Source organism: Seriola aureovittata, chromosome 11 (assembly GCF_021018895.1).
Source record: "Seriola aureovittata isolate HTS-2021-v1 ecotype China chromosome 11, ASM2101889v1, whole genome shotgun sequence".
In the NCBI taxonomy this organism is placed as follows: domain Eukaryota; kingdom Metazoa; phylum Chordata; class Actinopteri; order Carangiformes; family Carangidae; genus Seriola; species Seriola aureovittata.
The window spans coordinates 22,291,313-22,308,177 of NC_079374.1; the positions used below are offsets into that span (position 1 = coordinate 22,291,313).

Consider the following 16,865-nt stretch of genomic DNA (forward strand, 5'->3'; position numbering starts at 1 on the left):
GAGTTAGCAACAGCTCTTACAGCAGCCAGGGCACTGCAGTGTCGCACCTGCACCTCATACATTTAGTTTCTAAATCTACGCTCCATGCACTGCGCTTTCGCATATATTTAAGAATCAGTGCTACCAAACCTGCTGATCTGGGAACTGCAAACTGAAAAAGGAGACGAATAGAGGCAGAAGAGTGATACTGACAGTTTTGTGATGCTGCTGTGGATTTGCTGTTGTCTCTCCGACATGATACCAAAACCCTTCAGAGATCAAGAGTCAGGGATCTTTTCAGAGTTTTTATTTTCTTTTCGTAAAGGGGAGAATGCACAGACAGGCAAACAGCACGGATGTCACATTTTACATTTCATATCCAGATTACTAAACAAATATACAGACAACAAAGCAAAAAAGAGAACAATCATAGACTTTCATTTTATGGACAATTTTCTTTGCCCAATTAACAGTGAAGAAACTTTGTATTTGGGGCATAGAGTCATAAGTGTCACTAACTCTTATCAAATACATGACAGGACAGTTTAGAAATGACTGAATAGTATGAACTCCTGTTTTAAAGAGCAGATGATGATTAGCTTATTTGATGTTAGAACAGAGTGAAATTACATTCAAGTCGTTTTATTTTTTTTTGCACTAAATTTAAATATGAACACAAGATGGAATAAAAAAATTCTTGTAAAAAGATATAGAAGATGATGAGCTATATTCTGCCACCTGCATATTTGCTTTTAGCTAACAAAAAAAGGCTCGTAACACTAGTTACACTACACCCCAAACAACGTCTCATTACCTTCACACTCGCTTCATTTTAAAAGTAACAAAGGTTGTCAATATTTTAACTTTGCAGTACAAAGAATGAAAATAATTTTACACTCAACACGACGTCTGTACCGTTTCACTCATGCTTCATGCATGAATCAGTCAGATCAATAACATGAGCTCAATATGACTGACGATGACTTACAGCCAGTTAAGACATAGACGATGGATGTCACACAGTGACAGGATAAATGAAGCCACACACATCATCTGTGTGCTCCAGCAGCTGAAGCTAGGGCTAGCTAGCTAGCTTAGCATGTGAGCAGCAGAACAGCCAATGGAATGTCGGGGGTTGGGGCAGGGGCGGGGAGGTGTCAAGCACCAGCCACTGAAATTCCACACTAGGGCTAGTTTTGGCACAGTCACCAGACTTTAATGTTCACACCCAAACATACATGAGGAATGCTTGTAAAAATATTAATAATAATAATAATAATAATAATAATGATCCTCTGGTTTGACAACCTGGGTTTATCATCCACTACAAGTGCAGGGAATGCTCATATGAAAGCACACTGTACATCATCTTGCTGTGAAACAAGAGTACTGTCTTTTGCTTGGTCTGTCTGCGATTGTCAGGAGGTTCAGTGATTCTTCAAAACTATTAGCAGGAACAAACGTTTGCTTTAAGCTGCTCTGCTCAGCTACTGACACTATAAAGACCTCATGTATTTACAGTACTTCAAGAAATCTGCATTAGTGCGACAACTCAACCTCCTACTGTAATTAAATGTCCACTGCAGGGCAGTCCCATCAGACAAAGCACCTTTTAGGAACTCAAAGAGGCACCCTAAATGAATCTAGTAAACTACAACACTTTCTGATGAAGAATAATAACTAGTTTTCACATTTTGAAGCTGCTGATTCTTGTAAAGAGAGATAAAGTATAAACGCCTAAGGATATGTCTCATTTGGCTACAGATTGTCAAACCCTTAAAAAAACTAGTCAGACACTTGTGATTTCTAGTTTCTAAAGAAAAAAACATTATTACTGTAAATGCTAATTTGTAAAGGCTTTGGCAGCTGCATTAGTTTTTACTATGAACTACATTAGGTTTAATTAGTCCAACAATCTAATTTGACAATTAAAAATAACTCAAAATTAACAAATGGATAAAGTTGCAATTGAATAATAACACTGAGTCATTTAGATCATCTCCCACATGTAGTCAGGGGAACATGTTTCTGTTTTGACACCGCAGCTTAAAAGCTGTGGAAACATTTTCGCAGGTGAAGCAATGTGAGCTAAAGGGTTAATTCCAGATGTTGGAGCGAGCTAGACCAGGCTCTGCGTCTCTTTACACTGTGCTACAGCAGCTGTGGTGCTGCTCCAGTGGCCAGGGCTTGGCACACAGAGACACGAGATGTTTGATACACGGCGTGATGACATCCACAGCTGGTGATGGATGGCGGATGGGACACTCACACCACAGATGTAGGAGGCATGGATGACGGGACACAGCACAGGGTGGATAAGAGACGAAGACGTGGGAGGGGTACGACGACAACACGTTTAACAACAGGTGATGATGGATAGGTGGCGAGCTGCTAGGCTGTGACAGCTGCGTCTCTGCACCACCGTGGGTCCTAAACCTCCTCTGTATCTACAGCCCTTCTTTTTTAGATGGAGTTAACTGGTCGAGAGCAGGGGTGGTGTTTTCTGGATGGAGTGCAGCCTCGCTCTTCTTTCATTCAGCCTTTTTTTTTTGTTGCTGCTCGAGGAGCAGACAAATTGGGGCTGACAGAGGAGAGGTGACAGTGGAGCAGAGAGTAAACATCACTAGCAGAGTCATGAGATATGCATAAACTACCGTTGCATGTTCGGAGCGGAGGCACGAGCCATGAACGAGACTCACACTGCATGCAAGACTGGGCCGATACACTGCAAACGAAGCATGTTAAGGCCAAGAAGAACAATACTGAAACATCCAGCTCCCCCGTCCCTCTCTCCTCTACTAAAAGCCAAAATCAAAAACGATGCGATCTTCGAAGATGGCGATGAGCAGCATGATGCCGAACCCGGTCAGCATGCCCAGGTTCTGCAGGATAAAGTGTCCCAGCTGGCAACGCTTGTGGTCCTCGCTGTCCCCGTGAAGCATTTCTGGCAGCTACGAAAGAGACAAAGTAACCAGTTGGGATCAGAGAAGGACTTCCAGGAATTAGCATTGCAGATCAGGAGGCAGAGAGAAGAGGGCTGAGAGCCCGTGTGGGAGAGGTGAAAGTGAAAGTTAAGCTAATGCTGTTGGCGGGAGGAAGAGGGGGGGCAATTATCACTCTGGGGCTGTTAAATGCACTGTGCCAACTTACCATATCCACCAGAGCCACATAAAGGAACATGCCAGCTGTGATGGCGAAGATCCAGTTGGTGACATTGTGTGTGTACTGGCCCACAACTGTGCCAATCATCATGCCAACGTAGGCCATGAGGGCGGACAGCAGATTGTAGACAATGGCCTGCTTCACTGTCATCCCAGCTTTCAGCAGCACCGCAAAGTCACCTGTCAGCCAGTGGAGACACACACTCATTTAAAGACCATTACAGCAATTTCCATATATCCATCTCTTATTCTGACACTGTGTGCAAAACTGCATCCCAACATTTGACGCTCGTCAGCGATTCCGCTGGGCTCACAAGTTGTTTACGAAATGTAAAAGCCACATAAAGTGTAAAGCTGCAGCGCTGACAGCGCTGTGTCCAATTCCTGTTTACAGTTTGCAGAGTGACGTGCACTTTGCTGCACATAAACCCCTGGGTGAAAGGCTTGGCACATGTCACGCTGTGTGTTTTATTTTTTTTTTTTTTCAGTCAATTCTGACTGTGCCTTCGGTGATGAGGTGAACCTGTTCAAAACAAACTCCCTCCACGCATCTGCCACCGCTATCTGTCTTCAAGTAGGCGAGAAACAGACCAGGAGCTGCTCTTTCGAAGAAATATATCTTTAACTCCCCCCTGATACACTTATGATTACATATGCATGCTGTAGCCTCTCTACCCTCTTCAATCATTGCCGGGCCAAATGCGGGAAGAGGCCCAAGTCTCAGCGGAAACGCCCTGGATTTGGAAAGAGAGATGAATACTGAGAAGGGGGTGGCCTACATTTCCTGCGCTGTGTAACAAGCGTCCTCTTTTCCTCGCTAATTACCACAATGAATATATTACCACTCTGCTCTCATCCATCAATCAAAGCACGATAAAAAGAGGGTGAAGTTAAAGAAAGACAGTCGGCACACACCTCACTTCAATGGCCTTTTTTTTTTTGCCTCTTCAACTCACTGTGCGGTTTCCTGCCTCCCCAGTTCCAGTTCTTCAGACGCTCAGACACGCCTGCCACCGCCTCATCTACCGCAATTAACACACCCATCACTGCCAATTAGCTTCACTCTGGGTGGTTAAAGATGCCTCATAATCATCATCTTTCCATCCAGCTGCCAGTCGGGGGACGGCTTTTGTGTTCAGGAGGAGCTGAGAGGTGCACTCGTCAAACTGCTGGGTTTGTCTGACAAGCGGCCCGATGGGGGTGAAGGCACGACAACAAGTGCTCCTCAAAAATTGGCTCTGAATCAACAGGAAATGTGAAATTGCACTGAGGGGGTAAAAAAAAAGAGAACGATCTCGCAAATGTTCACATGCCGCTTGGACGGGACTCGTGGTGCAGTTAACCATCTGGAAACTCGAGTACAAGTGAGTAAAAATAACCATAAATCACAGAAATGTTCAAATCAAAGCTCAAGCTCTTATTCTATATGATCCCGAAGCCTAAACAGCAGATTTCTTGGCACTTCAAACTGCTAAGTGCCAAACATCGCAGACTATAAAGCAGATTTTTGCCACATTAGTTAAACCCAAATGTGCTTCGTCCCTTTTCTTCACATATTCCCACTAAACACAACAGCAGAACAGAAAGCCGCTGGTCAAGACAAGGGGGGGCGGGCAGACAAATGTGGGCCATTATTCACCAGTTCACACTCTGCCATAATTGACACTACTCTATTCTTCAAGCGCACAAACGAGGCATGGAAACTGCGCCATGACGAGACACATCATTAGTACTGATCTGCAATGGATGGCCCCATTGTCTGTGTGTTTCACCCCCCATCCTCTCACTATAAACAAACGGGCAGAGGAGTAAAAAAAAAAAAAAAAAAAGCATAGCTCTAAACAAAACTGTTCGCTGTTGCTGAATCAAACTGAATCAAAAGGGTCCTCGGAGAGAACGCGTTTGAATGCAAATGAATGCACCAGCAGCTGTACCATCTTTGAGTCTGACTGTATTGAACAATGTGTGCCAGGCGCGCTGCATCATCTTCACTGACAGACACATTGACAGGCCATTTCACTGCTGTCAGACAAAAGCCATTAATCTGGCAGAAAAAAGTACATTTTTCTGCAGAGAAGAGAAGAGTGATGATTATTGACACCACTGGGTTTTTAACAGGTTTCAGGGGACAGTTGATTGTGAGACTCAGTCATATTAAAGTTTCTGTGCGGTGAATTAACTGCCCAGCCTTCCCAAAAACAGCTTTGTTCTCGTTGAATAAATTAAGTGTGCAGTGTGTAATGAGTAAATGACTTGTTTTGTTTAACACTTTCTCTTGGTGCGTGCGACTTACCAAGCTCATGAGGTAATTCGTGGCAGAAAACAGCCACTGATGTGCTGATGCCTCCTGTCAGGTTCGCACTGAACGCTGCACCTGTAGAGATGAGATCAGTGTCAGAGAAAAGTATGGAAACTTTCAACACTCGCCTCCTATCTCTCCCTGTTTCCAGTCTTTATGCTAAGCTAGGCTAACTGACTGCTAGCTGTAGCTTCATGTTTACAGAGAGTGGTATCAAAAGTGAGTTAGTGAACTTCCCAAAATATTGAACTTTCTGGTCTTTCTGACCTTGGAATTTGTGGAGGAACAGAATTTTGCGGTAAATGTGGTAGCAACATAATGTTTACATTAACCATTAACCATTAACCAGTCACAACCTGTGAACCCTCAACACAATGCAACACAAAACCAGCTTTATCATCAGACTGAACTGCCACTTTCCTTTCAATTAATCTATAATATCTGAGATGTCTGGCGGTGGTAACAAAGTTCAATGGAGTTGCAAAGTGACAGGAGCTTTTTTTTTTTCTCCCGTTCGTTTTTCCGAGTTACATGATGCACAGTTGGAGCTTCTACAGGAGAAGTTACGAACAAACTCTGAAGGTGCATTTCAGTGAGAATCTGTTATGTGAGGCGCTGACAGCAGAGCAGAGCTGCAGCTTACAGTCAGGAGAGAAGTGAAAACACAATCTGTAGCTTTAGTAAGTTCACATTTAAATTCTGGCTTCTTCTCCATGGCAACAGCACCTGAGGCACAAGGGTATTGTAGTATTTTGAGCCACAACAAAATGAGAGAAAGAAAAAAAACATTTCTCAGAAACAAAGATAAAATAATTGAAACTGTTGGTCATAACAGGGTTGTTACATTCTCCTTTAGAGTACTGTGTTTCTGTTTTTTAATACAATTAAAAACATGAAATTGGAATACAGAACGGGGAAAAACACTCCCAGAATCAGCAGGCCCTCCCACTACTGCTCTATCATAAACGCTACTATTTATTCTGCCAATATTTAATTTTGCCAATTAATTCCTTTAATTCGTAAATTCCACTTTAATGTCTGGCTGTTCTGTTAATGAAGTAAAAAATAAAAAATACTGAAGGAAAATGTGTCAAACCATCCAAAAAGGATCAAACTCAGTGATTTTTTTCCATCACTTCTATGTCATACTAACACCTGAACAGTTAATATCAGCTGTTTTGCTGTTTCTTTTTATTTGGGGCTATGAACTATTAACTGAATATACTCTATATTACAGTGCAGTTTTTATTAATTTCATTGAGAGAGGAAATGACAGAATTGTCTGTGATTGGCCACTCATTTTTTGACCGATTTATTTACTTGTCATGATATAGTTTCGTCCATTTTTAAACCATAATTGTCTCACTTTCTCTCTGATGTGAGAGGTCGACTGTTGCCCATGATGATAAACATGGAAAGCCATGGCTGCCTGTGAGGTGGGACATTGATTTGATGTTAACTATAGTTTGCTGATAGTATCATCCAATCAAGGATCATCCAATCAAGGATCAATAAGGTTAACCCCTGTCTCTGTTGTCTGTTATCATATGATTGAAATTCCATACTTTGGCGGCATGAAAACAACCAAACCTGTTTCCATAACAACAGATGTAACTCCAGCTGCTGATGAGTTAGTGTCAGTAAGTTTCCTCACAGCGGACACAGTACAGATAAGATACAAACTCAAACCCTGTTACCTATGGCCAGGCCGTCACTGAAGTTATGCATGCCATCGCCCATGATGACCATCCAGGCGATGCTGGCTATACCAGCGTCCTTCATCTCCTGGTCGGAGTGGCAGTTCCCACCATGAGAGTGCCCATGGCCATGTGAGTGGCTGTGCCCGTGACTGTGCTGCTTGGCCTTGCGTCCGTTCTCCTTGGTGGGTGAGTGGTGGTCCTGTTGGGAGTTTGTGGCTGCCAGCGGCGTCCTGTTAGTGGGGGAGTCGGGTGTCTGGAGCTCCGTGAGCTGTGTGTCGTTGTGACCGTTGTCACAGGAGATGGCCGTGCTGTCGGGGTCTGTGAGAGAGAGACAGAGGAGATGTTCCAGTAACAGCCCTCATAGACAAAGCCAGTTTCAGCCAGGCTGTGAGCCGTAACCTGCACACTTCTTACCTTCATTGAGTGGCTTCAGGTGCAGCCACTCTGCATCTGAGCGCCGATTTAACTTGTGATCTGACAACTTCCTGCCAATCTTCCCCTCCTCACTCACCTTCTTCATGCCCTGTGAGCAGAGAGACAAGTTCATGCACAACCCAAAAAAAAAACTGCTTGGGAGAATTAGTGTCTGATAATAACTGTGAGGTTCAGCCTTGTCCATACAGCAGGGTCATGTTCATCTTACCCTTTGGTCTTTGTAATGTTTAAACATGCCGATACAGTGTTCGATGATGAAGAGGAGGTAGATGCCGGCTAGAGCTGTTAGGCCTTTCCAGACTCCATCAAACTCTGTTACCAGATTGGTGTCGTGGCTTGTCCCTGGCTCGCTGTGGTCGTGCTGCCCTTGAGACTGAACACAGAGAGGAACAAAAGACGACTGAGAGACGGCGCATTTATCAGGACATAAGTAGATTTTCATCTTCTCCTCTGACAGATCAAACTCCTACTGGCTCTTCTCAGTGAGAGGAAGAACGCTGAATAGAAGAACAGAATGAGCAGTAAGGGTGAAGCAGAGGATGGTTGATAATCACAAAAATCCCTTATAAAAAGTACAATGATTACATTACCTGAACTGTGAAATAATTATAGCTCAGCAGTTCCTTAACTGTAAAGAATTACAGTTGAGGAAATTATTCATTTTTAGGTTGATCCCTGAATTAGAACTACAATTCAACATGTATGTGAACTACATTCAAGCATCTTACAGGACCACCACAGCTGTGTATCAGTTCACCTGGTTACTTTATCCTTCCTGAGCTCTTAAGATTTTTATAATTCATATCCATATGAAGCATATATTGATATAACTGCAGGAAAAACAACTAATATGAGATTCTAGTCTATGTAATGTTGGATGAACATCTTAATCAAAGTTGGGTATGATGTTGTGATGTGTGACGTGATGCAGCCGTAACATGTCATCTCTGGAGGTCATAAGTCAAAATTTTGTCATATTTTCAACAACAACACCCACAGTTGCAGGTTAGTCCAGAGGAAGGAAAAGACAAGACCACAAATTTGATAAGGTAAAAGACAGAACTCATCACATTCAACAGCTCCACTAAAGGTTTTTACTCCACTGTGCACAACTGTTCTTCTGGCTCTCTGTGGTGTACTCACGTGAGGCAGCAGGTGAAGGAGAGCGTCGCCACTGAGCGTGCCCACTGCCAGCGCCACCAGGAAGGTGAGCAGAAACTTGAAGCAGCCTTGGTTGAGGATAGGCACGAGGACCACGCCCAGCAGAGACAGCAGGCTGATGATGGTGATGGACACAAAGCCCCAGACCCAGACCCAGACTGGAAACGGAGACAGACAAAGACAACGGGAAAAGGATGAAAGGTAAGTGTTCGCTTCACATGTACTTTACAAAAGCAACAGGATCCCAGTGCCTGGTAGCCACATGATGTTTTTGATATGTAGTAGGACTAAGGACTGTCTGGTCGGATCAAATGCTGTCACAACTTTAGTCAGCCAGCTCCATTGTTTAGAATAAAGACCATGCTAACAGCATCATTCAACTGCCGGCTAAATATATTTTCCCATCCTGTTCACATGTAAAGGAAACTATGCTCCAGAGGTTTTCAATCCGCAGCGTCCTTGTGATGACACATGAAGCCGACAGCGAGAAACATAAAGTGACATTTCAGCAGAATTCGACTCGCCTCATTTTTCATTCAAGGCCATGGACACACGACATGAAGCAGAAGAGAAGAAGTCAGAAAGGTACACTATCACTTAAAGTGTCAGTCTGGCTGTCAGTCCAGGACGTGTCTCAAAACAGCACAAGACAGAGAAGAAAAAGTTTATAATTCTTTCGTCACAGAGGACAAAATGTTTAATGTGGTATGAAATTCAGTGTAACAGCAAAGCTGGTGGTGTGTTTGCTAAAGTGGTTGTGGGTCCTTCACTGCTGACATTCAGCTGTACTGTAGGTAGTCCACTGACTAAAACACAGTGTGCAAGTAATGCACAACTTACAGACAACTGACTTCTGTTTAGCATTTCAGAAGAAGCATGTCACAACACACTCATCTACTGCTCTGTAAATATAGCACTGAGAGGTACAGCAAATATTTGTTCCTCACGGATTCTTAGGTTTATATCCATGGAATTTATTTGTTCTGTTTTTAGAGTCAAAGGGTTTTAAGTGTATTTTACTATCTATAACAATATGACAATATAAATATACCAATATGGTATAATTATCTCAACTTGTCATCGTATTAAAAACTACTGAGCAATAATAGATCTCAGTTCTCATGCACAAAACGACTTAGCTAAAGAGGAAAATTACTAATAACAGTAAAAACACACTGGCAGACACTCTTCCTCTCCTCATCTAATCGACCCCAAGTGGTGTCACTTGTGGAGAGATGATCTGAAACACGTCTTCTGCCTGATGGAGCAGACTTTAGAGAGACTGAATCAAGCTGTTACTGTCCCGTTACCCAGCTGCATGATAAAAAAAAAAAAAACACATTACAAAAAACTGTCTCCAGGCTCAGACTGCAATCGTGGCAATCAGAAACAGGAGGCTGCGGGGCGTCGTGTGGCCTAGTGGTCTAAGCAGGCGCCCTGTGTGTAGAGGCTACAGTCCTCCCTGCAGTTGGCCCTGGTTCGAATCCCACATCGGACGGCCCTTTACTGCATGTCATTCCCCCTCTCTCTGCCTCCCCGTTTCCTGTGTCTCTCTACTACACTATCCAATAAAGGCACAAAAAAATATACTTTAAAAAAAAGAAAACAGGAGGCTGAAGGTCCTGCTGAGGGAAATATTTTAAGTGAAGAGGCAACACTGATCTTGTAGTGCTGATTACACAGTCGCTTGTCTTTAGCTTTTGGGAAGTTTGCTCCACAGACTCAATCTCTCATCGCAGGTTCATGTGCCCTCTGAACCAGAACAAAAATCAGATATATATATATATATATATACATACATATATATATATATATATATATACATATATATATATATATATATATATATATATATATATACATATACATACATACACACAAAATCTGCTGTATCCATACAACGATGTATATGTATGTATGTATATATATATATATATAAACAGCAAATTTTGTGTTGTCCTGAGTAAGAATTAGAATGAAGAGTGTGTATTTCTGTTGAACCCTTTGATGGTAAAATCAAAGGTATAAGTGACAAAGTCCTGGAATGTGGCCCCACAGCATTAAAATAACCAACAGTCTCTTCCTGTTCTGTCAGAGAGATGAATAAAAACATTTTAAACCACAGAACTTGATAACAACAATGTTATAGCATTGTAGATATGATGTTATTGCTGTTGATCATTGGCCGATATGTAACCTCACTCTCCATAAAAGCTCAAGAATGCTCTCAGCTTCATACACAGAGCAGTAGACAACAGTCAGTCATCTCTGCTACAGCTTTGAAGTGCCCGTTTATCGGCTGTACGCGTTATGGGGAAAGCCGCATCATTAGGAAGGACTACATGGACGGGCTAAATTCATTTTCTCATCACAGTTGAAAATGTCTTTAACAACCCTCAATTTCTTGTTTTACTGTTACAGCCATTTTCAATGTGCCTTACAAAAGTAAAGATGCTACAGTCGACTGCTTTCTTATTTGTTGCATCAGGCGGAACAGCGTGTAACCCTGAAAGGCAGCTGTATATCAGCCCGACAGCACATCAGGTCCTTCGCACTCGCGCAGCTCATCTACTTCTCTGTCTCATTACCTTTGTGCAGTTGTGGTTTTGTGTGCGTGGAGGTGGGCACAGGTTTGAGGCGGAGAGATAGAGGCTGGTGATGAGGGAACAGAAGAGAGGAGAAGGAGACCCACTGGTCTGTGTCTTCTCTCCAATTACGCATCTCTTTTGAGCCATGGCTCAGAAAAATGGCCCAGGGTGTTGCTTAGGCTCTCCTAATTGGCACAGTGCACAATGAGAGGGGTGTGGGGACCAGAGAGAAACCAATTGCAAATTTTCTGTGCTCCCCCATGGATGCCGGCAGGAGGTAAATGAGAGGTAGCTCCGCAGCATGTGGCAATGTCTGTGGTTGAGTCTTGGTGCACCAATGCAGGGAAACTAGCGCCTCTAGTCCTCCACTAATGAGGAGCCATTCCTGCCCTCTTGACTTGTTCGTGCTGTCTTCCTCGTGGTCATTACCATTTTTATGACTGTTTTCCGCAGTGGCACACTGCCTGAGGCACACGTGATACAGGTGTCTCCAGAGGGGCGTGTGCGTTTAATAATTAACGATTTAAGAGTGAGTGCAGTTAGGGGATTCCTCCAATCTCACGCTTGAACTTAACCCGCTGAACCCGCTGCTTTGACAGTGTCATCCCATCCCGAGTGCAAAACTGTGACGTGTGCACATGAGCAACAAACACTTCTGCGGATAAGATGATGTTTTTTCTGTCATTAAAACACATTCTACCTCCAATTAAAAATAAATTCAGGTTGTGGTGAACATCTTATGACCCCAAACCGTCTATGTTCATTGTTTACAGCTTCTCAGCATCTCGCTCACTTTGCATAACTTATATGAAAACTAAAATCCAATTACACTGCAGGCATAATAACTAACATGAGAACACAAATGCAGTGTGGTCAGATTGATTGTTACACAGATTCACAGTACATTTTCGTTCCAGGTGTGGGGTGGCTCACACACAGAACCATAACACATAAATCCTAAGCCCCAAAGATTTGCAGTCTGTGTTTTGTGTGCAGAAGGTGCGATTACTGGTCCTTTATGGCTTTATGAGCTGTAACTCATTAACTTTAAAACATTGTGAATTTATCATTTGCATTCTCATGAACCTTACAAACACTGTGAGGTCCCAGAGCGGGGCTTAACACTGACCTTCATTCTTTATATCAGCTCGTCTTTCAGCACTTTTCTGATATTTCAGGGTTTTCTTTGAGAACATTGTTGTTCAGAGATTTAAAATGCAAAGAAATCATTTGGATAAGTCTTACTCAACATAAGTGAGTCAGGTCCGTAAAATGGACACAAATAAGTCCTTTTGCAAGTAGTGGTCAGTACATGATAGAACCACTTGTTCATTGCCACAATAACAAGGGCACACATTGTCAAAGAGGCAAAACTGTGTGAGTGCTGCAGTTAGGTGAGTGAATGATTCTTATTCAGTGCCTATCACATGATGTTCTGTGTTGAGGATGGCTGGACATGACATGCCAAATTGGCTGTATATTCATTGAAACATTAACTTTCTCACGTGATGAATATACCAAAATAAAAACTCTCTTCCTGAGTGACCTGCGCCACATACACATTAGTGAGATGTAGCTGGGCTGACTTTTCCACACTGCTCTCCATCAACTCCTGTTGAGTTGGCCAGTAGCATGCAATGCTATGCAATGAATCAATTAATGATTATGGTAAATACTTGCATTGACATTCACATCTAAAAACAACCTTTTTTTTCTCCACTCATTATTAAGATGATACAGCAGCTAGCACAAGTCCCAAACATTTAAAGGCTAATGGAATTTAAGCCTTAGCCAGGACTGAGAGAATCTACTGAAAAAACAGATTTGGGTTTTGAAAAACCTTTGTGGTTATATAAACGAGATTGCACTGAGATAATTCTATGTCGGTGTGGTTGCAGACTTGGCAAAGTCTTATCAAGTGTTGTTAACCGTGCTCTTTGATCTTGATAACAAACAGGGAAAACAACACTCACACTTCGAGGCTGTGCTTGCAGTTTCGTGTGACTGTAAAACTCATGAGCTACTAATCTCTAACCAAAACATTCACATTCAGAGACATCAGAGATTATTCTTCCTTCATCTGTAAATAAAAGCTAAATAAGCACTGGTGGTGTGGAAATACAAAAAGCTTGAAATGAGTCAGGAATAATCTATTCATTGAGTCTTGGGGCCTCAGATGTGCTCTTAAATTACTGTAAGACACTCACACTGACTTTCAATACCCTATTTTGTAAGTTAATGTCAGTGTTCAAATTACTTTCTGATGATATTCACTGCAGCACTGGATTGCGGAAAATGAGAAAAAAAAAGTAATCCTCATCCACAGAGGGACTGCCCTCTCTATGTACTGAAAATGAGAAAGGATGGAGCAAACAATAGTGGGCATACCCAGGGGATAATAGTTATGATTCCTGTTTCATCTCAATTATTATCATCACTTTAAAATATGACTTGATTAGTTCAAATAAACATTGTATTATGCAGGTCTGTCACTCCTCCCCAAGAGAAAAGCTCCAGGTTACTCATCCTGATAGCATCGCATTATACATACAGTGGTTTATTGTGATGTCCCTGTAGTTTCCTTCTTATGAAGATAGCTGTTTCCTCTGGCTGATGGCACCAGATACCAGATAAAAATAATAAATTACAGTTGTGCATCCATTGTGCAAATAAGTCTCATCAAAATACTTGAACACTTTATATCTAAGTTACACAATCGCTGCTATGCTCTAGTGTGAGGCATTGATTTTTAAAATCCATATGCATTGTAAAAAATCTCTTGCATACCAGGATGTTTTTCAGTTATCTGATCTAAATGTGAGACAGTCTACCTACATGTTTTTTTACTACAGGCAAAAATTGCATGAAAAAACAAAACAAAACAAATCTGAGCACAAACATTACTGGGAAAAAAATGCAGCTAAAGATGAACTGAGACACTGAGTGATGTTAACATGCTTTTGAATCACAACACGAACCTCTTCTTTTGTCAGGATATTAGTTTGTGCAGTGCATTCTTTAGGTCAAGTGGGCAAACCTCAAACCCCTAACATGCATAACGGGGAGATGTGTTGATTTTTCCTGCTCACGTCTTATGGAAAAAAAATAATACCCAAAACAACAACCTAACAGACATGGAGTTTTTTTCATTTATACATCTGCTGGCTGTAGCCTTCTCTGGGTCTGGACCCTAAAAGTGAGGTCTCAGGTAGTTCAGCATCAGCTCTCAGCAGCCACTTGCTAAAATTATTGTTTGTTGTTTTCTACAATCCCAAGTCTTTTCAGTCAAAATGGACTGGATCGATAAGATACATGGCTCTTACCGGAACTGACGGGCTCCAAGGCTTCCTGCTCCACATCCATCTGGTGGTAATGGCGGATGCAGACGCGACTATCTATCTGGTAGAGCAGGGCAGGACACAGGTAGGTGAACTGGCTGGGGGAGATGAGTGACTCAGGGTTCAGGCCATAGTAGGTGAGGAGCTGAGTCAGGTTCAAGCACTGGAGAAGGAAATGATGTGTTTTTGACAGTTAAGAGACAAATTTTTAAGTGTCATTTCAAAGGTACAATTTCAGCAAAGGCGAGGATTTAAAAGATGTCATAGTGTTTTAGATTAAAGGCCAACGTCCTCTGGTCAAAATCATTTCAAGTGACGTGTCATACAAGACAATACGTCACAAAACTTCTAAAAATAATTTTTAAGGCATGGCTTCATTAATGATCATCAAGACAGGTTTCCAAAATGCTGATTCCTAGCAAACCCAAAACACAAAGACAAAGACAAAGGGTAAAGTATTTATGGGAAATCTCAGACATTGGCAAATAGGCTTTCTATTACGGCTCTGGTCATTAACAGGACCCGAATAAAATACATTTCCTGTGTTTTCTCCTCTAGCAGGTAACATGTCTATGAATGAAAGTTCTTCAAGTGTCCTGACGTCTAACAAGTCACAGAAAACAGAAGTCCTACCTCCTCATGCTGATGTGACAATCCACCTGGATGCAGAGGCAGGACCCGGGCTGGTAATGTGGGGGTGGTGGGCACTCCTGGTGCTTCTCTCTTATCTTTATGAGAGTGACTGTGACCGTGTCTGTGTTCATGTTTGTGGTCATGGTCTTCAGATGTAGATGTGGGAGGTGAAGTGGTTTTGTTTCTCCCTCGTTGTCCTCTGGCCCGTGCTGGATTTCTGGGCTTCTTGGTCTTGCTTTCTGTCGGGGCAGGCGAGGACTGTGGCTTCTGAGGGACTTGGGACGGCTCCAAGTGGGCAGAGGGTCCCTGTTCCTGGTTGATGGGAGGAATCTCTGTGCCGGTCTGTATTTGATTAACATGATTGTTGTCGTGGTCATCATCACCGTGGTCATGATCACTGTGAGGTTGAGAATTCATGTCCTTGTGGTTAGACTGCACCTGCACCTGCTCATGTTTGTCTTTGTCATGTGCTTTATCATGGTCATGTGTGCCCCTTACAGGTCCATCAGAATGTTTATGGTCACTATCCTTTACCCTGGTGTGATCAAGATTATGTTCTGCATTATGTCCATGATTGTGATCTTGATCTTGATCGTGATCGTGATCGTGATCGTGTTTATGGTCGTCCCCTGTAAGTGCACCAGCAGCTGGACTGGCAGCAGTGGTCTGCTGGCTGCACCGTGTAGGAACTCGTTCTGTGTGTGGATGTTGGGCACTGGGCTTGTGGTGTGGATGACCGTGCCCGTGCCCGTGACCCTGATCATGGCCTTCATTGGTGGATGAATGTGAGTGAAGCCCCTCCTGCATATCCAACAAGTCCAGGTGGGCTACATGGTCATGACCCAGATCCTCATGATCCACACCTACCACCTTCACTTCACCCAAACCCAAGCTGAACAGCAGACTCTGAAATCCCTGGAAGTCTAGCCGGTCCTTCTGGCCGTAGCGCCTGAACAGCTGCTGGATGTAGAAGCGCTGCTCCTCCTCTAGAGCGTCCCCTTGGGTATTCTTGGACTCCGGTGACACAGTGGCTCCTCTCACGTACGGAGCCTCAGAAATCTGCAGGTCGCTGTGGACGTGGTTGTGGTTGGCATGGTGATGCCCACTGTGCTGATGGCTGTGCCCATCTCCATGGCAGTGGCTGCACTGATGAAAGAGGAAGGTGAACACACACAGGAAACAGAACTTGGTGTGCACGTGGACTCGCATTGTCCCCTCGCTTCTGGTCCCCTGTGAAAACAGGACAGTAACAGTTTTAGTACCCAATATCACAATATATGACGGATAAATGGTAATAAACGTGGAACTGCAGATTAAGAAGCAACCATGTACGCATCATACGGATTGGATTTTTACTGACTGGTTTATGTTTCTGACTGGTGCTTCATAGACTTCGTATGGAAACGTTGACTTCATCATGTGAGGTTTGAAACTGAGAAACTTGAACTTGTTTTAAAACAGAAACAGGCTTTTGGATGATTGTTTCCTGGTTCCATCAAATGTCAGGCAGCAGGCACCTACATAAGAACTCTTTATAGATGAAAACAGGGTTCTGGAGAAGTGTTTTTTTG

General features: G+C 42.9%; 1 protein-coding gene across 2 annotated transcripts in view; it reads right to left on the reverse strand.

Moving 5' to 3' along the window:
• Window positions 1–271: 271 nt before the first annotated feature.
• Window positions 272–16,865, reverse strand: part of slc39a10 (solute carrier family 39 member 10) — a 28,287-nt gene continuing 11,693 nt past the window's right edge. For both annotated transcript variants that reach the window (XM_056388973.1, XM_056388974.1), the window contains exons 3-11: window positions 15,295–16,524; window positions 14,647–14,824; window positions 8,718–8,893; window positions 7,783–7,947; window positions 7,554–7,662; window positions 7,137–7,457; window positions 5,434–5,514; window positions 3,130–3,320; window positions 272–2,930 (exon numbers count right to left, since the gene is read on the reverse strand). In XM_056388973.1, the coding sequence (XP_056244948.1) occupies window positions 2,778–2,930; window positions 3,130–3,320; window positions 5,434–5,514; window positions 7,137–7,457; window positions 7,554–7,662; window positions 7,783–7,947; window positions 8,718–8,893; window positions 14,647–14,824; window positions 15,295–16,503 (2,583 nt within the window). In that variant the 5' untranslated portion in view covers window positions 16,504–16,524 and the 3' untranslated portion in view covers window positions 272–2,777. The remainder of the gene's footprint in view (window positions 2,931–3,129; window positions 3,321–5,433; window positions 5,515–7,136; window positions 7,458–7,553; window positions 7,663–7,782; window positions 7,948–8,717; window positions 8,894–14,646; window positions 14,825–15,294; window positions 16,525–16,865) is intronic.